Genomic DNA, 12,190 nt, shown 5'->3' with positions numbered 1-12,190 from the left:
ACTCTTACTCCAGCAACGTGACTATCCATACTAGTGCTCGGCCATCGAAACATCATCATGAAACATGATCCGGCCACTAGACTTGATAAGCCATCTTCTACTTAGCAGGTATTGACATAACCGGCCTTCCATTGCCATCATGTGGGTCTACGCCCAACATAAGGCATATGGCGCCTATCCTACTCACCAACCCGAAGTTGATTGTAAGATATCCCACTTAGCCTTTGCGGCTAAAACCATCCATCCATTAACTATGGATTATGGTTCATACATCAATCATGTTGTACGGATTGCACTAGCCCTTAAGGCCTTCGCTATTTCCCTACACTCATGTATTGACCTAACTGACAACCCATTGCCATCATGTGGTCCATGCCCAACATAATGCATGTGGTGTCCTTTTAACCATCGAATCACTCGTACCCTTTTCGGTCCCGATCCGTTCGTACCCTTTCAGTCCCGACCCGTTCGTACCCTTTCGGTCACGACCTGTTCACATCCCATGGATCATGATACGTTCGTACCTTTTGGATCACGACACATTCGTACCTCTTGGATCACGACACGTTCATACCTCTTGGATCACGACATGATCGCAGATCTTGGATCACGATACATTGCAACCTTAGGATCACGATGCACCCTTTGGTCATTGGTACCCTTTGGTCCTCGTACCCTTTGATACTTGCAACCCTTGGTATCTTGTACCTTTTGGTTGCTTGCATCCTTTGGTATCTCACAACCTTTGGTAACTCATGACCCTTGGCAACACGCAACCTTTGGAGACTAGTACCCTTTTGATCCAACCTCTCGGCTATGGTTAGCGATCAACGTAACCAACCATGACACCAGGGTCTATGACGTGGTAACATGGTTAACTATCACATTCAATATATATATATATATCATATAGACATAATAATATAAAGAAACAGAGATAGAACCACTCACAACCGCTATAGCCCTTACCAATCGGTTAGTCAGTCTCCCGGCTAACCGCCCTTGGACCCTTGGTCCTTTGCGCCTATTTCCATCTAGGAATAGGTCTTCCTCTTGGCCTCAGGGACTTATAAAAGCCACGGTCTCATATGGCTAAAGCCATACCCATCATGAACCGGATCGTGCCCTTATGGCTTTGATCCCGGATCCTGCCCTTCCAGCTTGGATATTCGGTTCTCATTGGGGGATCCCTTTGTTTAGGACGTGTGTCCTTTGTCTCAGACAGAATGAGACTGAATGAGAATGAATGAATTTATCCCTGGACGTCCTCCCTTTATATAGAAAACCAAGGGGCATGTGCGAAGGAACACATCCCTTCCAAGCATCCTTTCGGAACAGATCTTGGCCATCGATTACAATCAACGGTCCAGATTGCACCTGTTGGATCTTGGAGGTTTCCAGATACGTCTAGGCATGTCCAACAACATCTAGGCATGTCAAACCCAAGCCCAAACTGATATCCCAAGCCCATGGCCCGACCATAAGAGCCCACCGGCCCGTAGCCACCTTGGGTTGACTATATGGCCCGACCATAGTCCGAACCCGGCCCAACTGCCCGAGACCCGAACACTCAGTCCAGCTGAGTTGAGCTGACTCCCAGCTGACCCAGCTTAGTGAGCTAGTAGCTCAGCTAGTTGAGCTGACATAACCTGGACCGAGCTAGACTGCACTGGATCGAGCTTTGTTCAGCTGATCGAGCTACTCGTCTACATCGTCCAGCTATTGTACAACTCTCCCAACTTGTTCTCTTCATCCTATTCAATCCGTCTAAATCCTTTGATCCATTTATTGACATAGACCCATGATCCATTCTGATCATTTCACTCATCCCACCTTGTTCACGATCAATTCTCTTGATCTGAACAAAGGCAGTCTCGTTTCTATCGAAACGTCTAGGCCCTATGCCAAGATCTCGGGACGGGGATGCGACAAGTCTCCCCCACTTGAGATGGATTCATCCTCGAATCCAGTGGTGGTTATACCTTGTCTCATGAAAAAATGTCCCAACTGAACTTAGTCTCGTTTTGAACAAAACAACTTGATTCTTTAAGAACCAAATGAAGTCTCCAATGATCAAATCTCTTTGACCATTGATGTACCAGTCAAGTCCTCACGAACTCGTTCCAATCTTTAGGCTGCTCGTCCTACAACGAGTCCTAACAGATTGTTATGATTCTTTTGTCCTTCATTGACAATAAGGCTCATGACCTCAGCCACAACGTATTGGATCATCCCCTTAATCAGCCACAACCTTTTCAGGCTTGGCCACATTGCGATCTTAGTCCCTCCACACTAAAAACGCCTCAGACTTGACTTCTGTCCTTCACTGGACTTTGTCATAATTTGATCTTGGTCCATTTACGAACGTGATCGTATTCCAGTCCTGGTCCACTCAGGGACACGACCGTTTCACCCCGACCATAGGTCCATCTCTGAATAGGTCGTGGCCTGATCCTCGTCCTTTACTGGACTTGATCATTCTCAACCTTAGGTCAAACTCCGACTTGGTTGTACTGCGACCATGGTCCTCTCCCGGACATGGTCAACTTCGGCTCTGCCATCTTGGCGGGAGCCGACAGAAACGGACTCTAGGACTGCGGAGCTGTCCCTGGCTCTAGTTCAATCATAAATGGATCCGACCTATCAGGGGGGACACCCTGTAGCGACTGGAACACATCTGGGAAGTTAGACACCAACGAATCCTCTGAAAGGTCTTTCAGACAGACAGAACTGCCAAGCTCTGTAGTTGTAATTGTAGCCAAAAAGGACTGACAACCCTGTTTCAGCATCCAAATCGCTCGAACTGCTGAAACCACTACTTTCTCTTGAGCCGGACACAGACATTGGTACTGGATCGGATGAAGCCCAGTCTCCAATTGCCACGACCTTTATGGCAATCGAGAGTGGCCCGATACTTTCCCAACCAGTCCATACCTAGGATCACTTCGTGATTCTTTACGTGGATACAGACAGATTCACAGGGAATACCTTTCCCTGAATTGACACTGGGATATTTGACATGAGACCTAATTAGTTCCTGGCTTGCCCACTGGCTGCCCTCACTATCCAAAAATTATCACCAGCGTCCAGACAGAACAGACCCTTTCCGACCAGTTCCCGGACTCACAAAACCTATGTGTAGCCCCTGTGTCGGAAAGTACGTGAGTTTTTACACCACCAATCATGAGGGTTCCTATCAGAGACCCCTCATCAGAATCCCCTAGACATTTCTAGGTTCCTGTTGCAGGCTGGAAATCAAGGATGGCAAAATGGTTGATGGAAGCTTGATGGATCGACCAAAGATATGATCGGATGGGCGATATGATGGAATGCAAGTTATGATCCTGAAAACAAATGCAAAAACAAATGAGATATGATTTCTAATATGATAAAACAAGATAAATAAAGATAGATAGGATGGAATTAGGCTGCTGTTCGTGTGACACCCTCAGCCTAATCAGTTGATGATTGAAGTGGATTGAGATGGTGCTTTGCTTGCTGGATGTGTATCACTCTCAAGCTTGGCAAACGAATTGGAATGGAAGGATGGGGGAATGAGGATGCCACAAGACTCTATGGAAAGGAGCCTTGATAAGTCAAGGTGCTTTGGAGTTGCTTCACACAAGCTCAAAAGACTTAGAACAATAGTTTTAAGAAAACTAGAAAACTGAATAATTCTTATTACTTTCAAAATGGGGTGATCTACAATGAAACAAAGACTAGAGCTTTATAGGCTCGACAGAGGACTCTCTAACAGTCTGAAAATGACATAAGGAAAGAAAATAAATCGAAATAAAAGTCTTGGATGAGAAGGTTTTGATGGCTCCATGGAAACTAGCCGTTAGCTCGATTTGTGCCTTCAAAAAGGAATCTTGGATGATCTTGTATCTGGACAGCTTCTGGATGTAGCCACGGTCAAGAAGTCTTCCTGACATGTCTCTGAGTTTCCTTGATGGAGAATATGGCCGTTGATCTTGAATAAATATCTGTAGAGATTTCTTCAAAGCATTTAGTGTAGTTGCTGCCAAATATGGAAGGTTGATGGGAAGAGAGATCCGCCTGATCTCCTGGGTGCTGGTGCAGCTAAGGACTCCTTGGATGTCTTCTGAATGGTCTAGATGATCTCCTTGTTCCCATAAATATCCCTGGGTCGAACCAAGTTGAATTGGTTGAAGACTTTCTTTAAATGATGTCGGTTTGGCCAATTGATGCAAACCGGCTTGATCTTTTGGTTTGATTGGGATCCGTCTGATCCAGTGTGGTATGGTGCTTCCTATGATGTTTTGTAGTGCCTCTGAATGACTTAGAAGGTCTCCTGGTTGCCATTCTTGAGGTTGGTTTGATGTGAAACCCGGATCTTCCAAATAAGGCAAGTGTAGAGCTTGTTTGGCCGGTTTTGCGAAATTGATCATATCTTCCAATTTCCTTGACCATTTCTCGAGATCTTAGGCTTTCTGGAAAGCTAATTAACTCCTATTGACTCCTACGATCTGTTTTAGTTCAGGCCGCTTCTTCTTTGGGCTTGAATCCTCTTCTAAAGTTGCATACTCGCAGATGGACGGGCTGAGAAACCTCTGAATTGTAAAATTCATAACTTCTTGATCCCGGAATATTTTGGGCCGGCTCCAATTTTCCTGGACTCCTTATTGAGTTTAGAATCCATAAAAATTAGCCTCGTAATTTAAACCATCGTGGTTTTTAAGATATGGCATGTTTAGTGCACGTATGTCCTGGTTGGCGCCTTGGCTGGTTGAGTAGGGCTTTGGGTTGACCTCCGGTTCAGTTGCTGATCTGATGGCCGCATCATACCTTCCCCCTTGACAAAGTTTCGACCTCGAAACTTGATAACCTGCACCAAGATAGAGCAAGTCAGCTTTCATATTCTTTTGAGATTCTAAGGTCTTACCTTGATATTGTTTCGGTTTGGGGATGGATTGTGCATCAGGTGGCTCTTCTTTCAGCAAATAGGATATGATCACGCCTCTGCTATGGACTTTGGCATTGCCTCTCTTCTTCAGTGGATGGTCCTTCATACTCCTAGTAGGCTCGGTTCTGACCATCTTTGGGGTGAATCCTCCTCGCAACAAAAGATTATCCTGTGGGATTTCTTTGAAGCTTTCTTCTTTGCAACCAGAAATTTTTTCAACATTCTGGACAAATAACAAGTGAATTATATCTGATACTGGAGTTTTATGAACAGAATGTGTTATGGCCGGATTTACCTTGGGTGCATCAGCATGATGAAGAATGATATTCTTCTTTGGACAGATTTGGTTAGATGGCCGCCTTTCTTGCAATTGTTTACCTTGGTTGGTATGACCATCTTTTTGTGATAGCTCAGCTCGGTTTTTGTGTTCTTCTTGACTTATACCTGGATCAAAACATCTTGGCAAAGACAAGTATATTATACCAAAATAAAGGGATTTATAAAATGACATAAACATAGAACAATTAACCCTTAAATTAGTTGTGGCAGCAAGAACTTCTTGTTCTTTCTTTGCCTTGTACTCACCTTGGCTTCCTGTAATAATTTCACTTTTCCTTGGACAAGACAAGTGCATTAATCTTGTCATGGAATTAATAATATCATGATGATCTAGAGTGAAATTTACCTCAGGTTTTGGCACTTGAACAATCTTTTGTTCAGTTTTCGGTTTCCACTTGTGGTGTGGATTTTGATTGAACTCATGTTCTGGTTCGGTAAGAATGTGGATCTCATCTGGTATTCCTGTACCAAGAATACAAATGTTTAAACCAGTATCTAAAGGTGTTGTTTGACACTTACCTTGGTTTGATACTATGATCACTGGTTTTGGTTTATTAAGCAACTTTGATTGTTTTGTGCTTTGAGCTTCCTTCTGGTCCGTGGGAAGGCTTGTGCCTGGCGTCTCTTCTTCTATGTACCTAGGCTCCTTTATACCTGTAATAACACTCTTGGACAAAGACAAGTGCATCATACAAGTGGTAGATGATTTATGAAAAGATTTATCAAGTATATGACTTACCTTGGCCTTTACTTGGACAATAGCTTGCTCTGGTTTGTCTTTGGACCTGATCAAAGTGTTTTGGCCGACACTTGTACTCATCTTACTGACCTTTAGGATGTCACTCTTCTGGTCTAAGCAATGGACAATGGCATGCCCCTGGTTTGGCTGAAAGTTATCTTGTTGAGACAAGATTCTTTGACCCTCTTGTGCCACTAATCTTCTTGCTTCTTTGGAACCATGAATTGGATACCTCCTTGGATATAGTTCTTGGATTTCAGAACTTGTAAAATCTGGTGCAAATCTATCCCTCATGACTTCCTTAAGAGCTCTCCACGTTTTGATAGTTGGCTCATTGTAAAACCGCCTATCATCTTCTTCTTGTACCCACCATTTAAAGGCTTCTTCTCTAAGTTGATCAATAGCATAAGCTAGCCTTTCTTTCCTCAGGATGCTGTTGAAGTGAAACCATTCATCAAGGTTCCTCTCCCATCTAAGATAACCTCTTTTTCCTGAAAATTTAAAGAGTTCAATTTTATCAGCAAAAGAGTTATAATCAAACCGAGAATTAACAACATGATTGTTGTGGGTTTTAGAAGTTGGAGTTTTATTGATCCTTGAAGGATCTGGTGGCTTGGGCTTGACATATACAGCCCCTGGTACATCTGCAAATCTCCTTTCTCCTTCAAGTGGACGTTGGCCTTGTGCCTGATTTCTTTTCTTCAACTGAGCAATCTTAAGTTGGAGCTTTTGTAGGGCTGCGGACTGTTGGCTCAAGGTGGCCCTTAGGTTTTGGACATGTCTCTCCTCCTCCATTGCTTCCTGAAAAACAATCTCAAAGAACAAGTGAAGGCATGGAAAGTTTTGGTCTAACCAAAATAAAACAAATGTAAGAATGCAATTTAACTAAACCGAGAAAAATATGCAATTATGAACCGAAATGAAGTAACTATACTAAAATGATTTTTCTTTTGGTTTTCTGAATGCAATCTCGAAATTAAACAATATGGTATGATAAGAAACACAAATGGAAAGAAAGTATGGAAACAAACTAACAACGATTTTTTTTTATTTTTTTGAGTTTTTAGTTTAAGAAATGCAATAAACCTAACAATATGAAACAAATGATTCAAACTTATGATGAATGAAATTTTTTTTTTTTAAATTCAGCAATATGATATGCACGAAATACTTCGACTAAAATGGTCTGATAAAATAACTAGGATGATTTTTTTTTTAAAGGATATGCAAACAAGGAAACAAATTCTAAATGGCAATTTTTATGGGATTTTTGATTATGAAAACAAAACAAAAAGGAAACTAACAAGAATTTCGAAACTAAGTGCAAGTAACATGAATCAAAAACATCTTTCTTTCTCTTTTTTCGTCGTTTTAAAATATGATGAACAGCAAGAACACAAAAACTTGAAACAAAGAAACTGTTTTTATGGGTTTTCGGTTTATAAGATAAAAAAAAAACAAATGCAAGCAATATGAATGATTTTTTTTTTGAATGCAAATAACAAACTTATGAAACAAATATGTTATGCACGAAATTAATAAAATGTTATGCCTTCTTTTTTTTTGAACTTTTCAATGCAAGAAACAAATTTGGAAATGCAGATTTTTTTTTTTAAAATGAATGCACAAAATCTAAATATGGCAAGTGGAGCTGGGGAATGAATATAAACACAATATGTGATTTCTTTTTCAGATTATCGTGAATCAAATGCAAGAAACTTCTTCTCTTTTGTTTTTCTTTTCTTAAGAACAATAATAATGCAAAAACTGTTTTTATGGCTTTTTGATTTATGAATGAAAAAACAAATGCAAGCAAATATGAATGATGCAAGGATAGATGGACTTGATTCAGGAGCTTGAGCTCTGATACCAAATGTTGCAGGCTGGAAATCAAGTATTGCAAAATGGTTGATGGAAGCTTGATGGATCGACCAAAGATATGATCGGATGGGCGATATGATGGAATGCAAGTTATGATCCTGAAAACAAATGCAAAAACAAATGAGATATGATTTCTAATATGATAAAACAAGATAAATAAAGATAGATAGGATGGAATTAGGCTGCTGGTCGTGTGACACTCTCAGCCTAATCAGTTGATGATTGAAGTGGATTGAGATGGTGCTTTGCTTGCTGGATGTGTATCACTCTCAAGCTTGGCAAACGAATTGGAATGGAAGGATGGGGGATTGAAGATGCCACAAGACTCTATGGAAAGGAGCGTTGATAAGTCAAGGTGCTTTGGAGTTGCTTCACACCAGCTCAAAAGACTTAGAACAATAGTTTTAAGAAAACTAGAAAACTGAATAATTCTTATTACTTTCAAAATGGGGTGATCTACAATGAAACAAAGACTAGAGCTTTATAGGCTCGACAAAGGACTCTCTAACAGTCTGAAAATGACATAAGGAAAGAAAATAAATCGAAATAAAAGTCTTGTATGAGAAGGTTTTGATGGCTCCATGGAAACTAGCCGTTAGCTCGATTTGTGCCTTCAAAAAGGAATCTTGGATGATCTTGTATCTGGACAGCTTCTGGATGTGGCCACGGTCAAGAAGTCTTCCTGACATGTCTCTGAGTTGCCTTGATGGAGAATATGGCCGTTGATCTTGAATAAATATCTGTAGAGATTTTTTCAAAGCATTTAGTGTAGTTGCTGTCAAATATGGAAGGTTGATGGGAAGAGAGATCCGCCTGATCTCCTGGGTGCTGGTGCAGCTAAGGACTCCTTAGATGTCTTCTGAATGGTCTAGATGATCTCCTGGTTCCCATAAATAGCCCTGGGTCGAACCAAGTTGAATTGGTTGAAGACTTTCTTTAAATGATGTCGGTTTGGCCAATTGATGCAAACCGGCTTGATCTTTTGGTTTGATTGGGATCCGTCTGATCCAGTGTGGTATGGTGCTTCCTATGATGTTTTGGAGTGCCTCTGAATGACTTAGAAGGTCTCCTGGTTGCCATTCTTGAGGTTGGTTTGATGTGAAACCCGGATCTTCCAAATAAGGCAAGTGTAGAGCTGGTTTGGCCGGTTTTGGGAAATTGATCATATCTTCCAATTTCCTTGACCATTTCTCGAGATCTTGGGTTTTCTGGAAAGCTAATAAACTCCTCTTGACTCTTATGATCTGTTTTAGTTCAGGCCGCTTCTTCTTTGGGCTTGAATCCTCTTCTAAAGTCGCATACTTGCAGATGGACGGGCCGAGAAACCTCTGAATTGTAAAATTCATTACTTCTTGATCCCTGAATATTTTGGGCCAGCTCTAATTGTCCTGGACTCCTTCTTGAGTGTAGAATCCATAAAAATTAGCCTCGTCATTTTACCCCTCCTTTTTTGTAAGATATGGCATGTTTAGTGCACGTATGTCCTGGTTGGCGCCTTGGCTGGTTGAGTAGGGCTTTGGGTTGACCTCTGGTTCAGTTGCTGATCTTATGGCCGCATCAGTTCCAGACCAAGCATTTCTGCTTGAGGGCCCTAGTAGATATGAACTCGTTCAGGTAAGCCAACCCTGGCCCATCTCTGGACTCGATTGCATACCACCTTGGTCCATCCGGTAGGTCACTCGCCATACTGGTCGAGCCCTATCCGATCCCATATGGATCCTTAAGGAGTAATGCTTATCTCTATTGAGTCCTGGTAAACTCCTGCAAATCCCTAAGCGACCAAGCTTTAGTGGACTGCCTTGTTCCCCAGACCACTCAACCGTAAACATAAACTACCTTAGAATGATTCACAACATCTTGTTGTAATCATAACCACTGTCTCATGGAAAATACTTTGGTTCATGACCATACCACGAAGGACGTCCCATAACATCCCTCATTGCATTGCCAATAACTTCAATACTTCCACTTCCAGTGGGTACCTAGATGAGTAGGATTTTGTTTTGATCACACATTTGGAAAACGTCCCATACCATTCTCCAAAGCGTATTACTTTTTCGAATGCTGACACCATTCACAAGAGCAATTATAATATACCTGAATCCCCATCATACTAAGATACTTAACATCATGTTCTTTCATTGATTGAAACGAAGATCTTGAGTTTCCTCATTCTTTCCTTGGACGGATTTAGATTGGAATTGGTTCATTCCATCCAACTAGATTTAAGGAAACCAACCTTGACTTGTACCGAGTCCTAGCTGATCCATCTGATCACAAGTCTACTCGTGTACTGGTCATGTAGTGTTTCCCTTGAGTCAGATTTAACATTGCATATGCTCACTTATTATGAACGGCCACTAAGGAATAAAACTTGTCTTCAGTAGAGTGCTGCACGTTTATTTCAACCTAAGCCACTCTCTGGTCCATGTTACTTCCGTTGTCCAGGTCATCCATAGATAAATCTCGCATTGCTTCCGTCCCTTCCAACCCGTCTATTACTTCTAAATAACTAGATCAACCAACCTTTCTGTTTTTAGGATCTTGCCCTTTGAGAGTTCATCTTGGCTAAGCTGGCTCATCTTGGAACTACTCCGTTCAGAAGCATGATACCCCTTACCTTAGTTCCCTCTTGGCTCATCCCAACTAAGGTTTCATAGTCATCATAGTTTTCAGAAATAATTTCGGTTTGGAACTCAACATCTTTGAGCGCTGTCCTAAACAGGATCATGCATGCTCTGATACCAACATGCAATACCCCGATCCGGCCGACTAGGCCGCGGTCGAAGCCTTACGTCGCTCGGTCCACTTCCTGGCCGAACCTCTTAATTTTCGCCCTTTAATTATAATATCGCTTAAAGGCGAGGGCTAACTTAGACCTTAGCTAAAGACTTTCTTAGCCCTTTATAGCCTAGATCCTTTCAACAGATACGCAGCGGATTATTCTCTAATTAACCATTGGTCTAAAACCAATCTAACACTTGTCTGGTCGAATCACCTTAGCCTTGGTAAGTTTACTCAACTACCAATTAGCTTAAAGGTCAATCCTAAACCCAAACCAAGTCATACGATTCTGAGGTTCCATTCCCCTAAACCATTCTATCTAGATCTACATAAGAAAATGCTAGATCATACCTTTGCCACATCTACGGAGCTTATTAGCTCATGGGTCCTCCATTGACTCGAATTGCTCTTGCTTGACAGCTGGACCACGATCACTCAATGATCTTACTTAAGGTCCTTATCTTGAATCCTGCATCAAACATCTCCCCTTGGTTGCTTGCATCCTTTGGTATCTCACAACCTTTGGTAACTCATGACCCTTGGCAACACGCAACCTTTGGAGACTAGTACCCTTTTGATCCAACCTCTCGGCTATGGTTAGCGATCAACGTAACCAACCATGACACCAGGGTCTATGACGTGGTAACATGGTTAACTATCAAATTCCATATATATATATATATATATCATATAGACATAATAATATAAAGAAACAGAGATAGAACCACTCACAACCGCTATAGCCCTTACCGATCGGTTAGTCAGTCTCCCGGCTAACCGCCCTTAGACCCTTGGTCCTTTGAGCCTATTTCCCTCCAGGAATAGGTCTTCCTCTTGGCCTCAGTGACTTATAAAAGCCACGGTCTCATATGGCTAAAGCCATACCCATCATGAACCGGATCGTGCCCTTATGGCTTTGATCCCGGATCCTGCCCTTCCGGCTTGGATCCTCGGTTCTCATTGGGGGATCCCTTTGTTTAGGACGTGTGTCCTTTGTCTCAGACAGAATGAGACTGAATGATAATGAATGAATTTATCCATGGACGTCCTCCCTTTATATAGAAAACCAAGGGGTATGTGCGAAGGAACACATCCCTTCCAAGCATCCTTTCGGAACAGATCTTGGCCATCGATTACAATCAACGGTCCAGATTGCACCTGTTGGATCTTGGAGGTTTCCAGATACATCTAGGCATGTCCAACAACATCTAGGCATGTCAAACCCAAGCCCAAACTGATATCCCAAGCCCATGGCCCGCCCACAAGAGCCCACCGGCCCGTAGCCACCTTGGGTTGACCATATGGCCCGACCATAGTCCGAACCCGGCCCAACTGCCCGAGACCCAAACACTCAGTCCAGCTGAGTTGAGCTGACTTCCAGCTGACCCAGCTGAGTGAGCTAGTAGCTCAGCTAGTTGAGCTGACATAACTTGGACCGAGCTAGACTGCACTAGATCGAGCTTTGTTCAGCTGATCGAGCTACTCGTCTACATCGTCCAGCTATTGTACAACTCTCCCAA

General features: G+C 42.3%; 1 protein-coding gene across 1 annotated transcript; it reads right to left on the bottom strand.

Moving 5' to 3' along the window:
* Positions 1–3,657: 3,657 nt before the first annotated feature.
* Positions 3,658–9,259, bottom strand: LOC106452427. The gene is made up of 2 exons (XM_013894542.3): positions 5,223–9,259; positions 3,658–5,150 (listed from the first exon to the last, which is right to left on the bottom strand). Exons 1-2 carry the CDS (start codon positions 6,798–6,800, stop codon positions 4,653–4,655), a joined length of 2,076 nt encoding a protein of 691 aa, XP_013749996.1. The 5' UTR covers positions 6,801–9,259; the 3' UTR covers positions 3,658–4,652.
* Positions 9,260–12,190: the final 2,931 nt, after the last annotated feature.

This window comes from Brassica napus, chromosome C7, assembly GCF_020379485.1.
Source record: "Brassica napus cultivar Da-Ae chromosome C7, Da-Ae, whole genome shotgun sequence".
Lineage (NCBI taxonomy): Eukaryota > Viridiplantae > Streptophyta > Magnoliopsida > Brassicales > Brassicaceae > Brassica > Brassica napus.
Note: the sequence above shows the minus strand (reverse complement) of the source record. Positions and strands in the feature narration are given on the sequence as shown.

Excerpts from the sequence above, each read along its gene's own strand:
- LOC106452427 (XM_013894542.3), bottom strand. The coding sequence starts at position 6,800 with ATGGAGGAGGAGAGACATGTCCAAAACCTAAGGGCCACCTTGAGCCAA. Across the intron at positions 5,151-5,222 it reads ATCATGCTGATGCACCCAAG|AATGTTGAAAAAATTTCTGG; the intron begins GTAAATCCGGCC and ends TTATTTGTCCAG.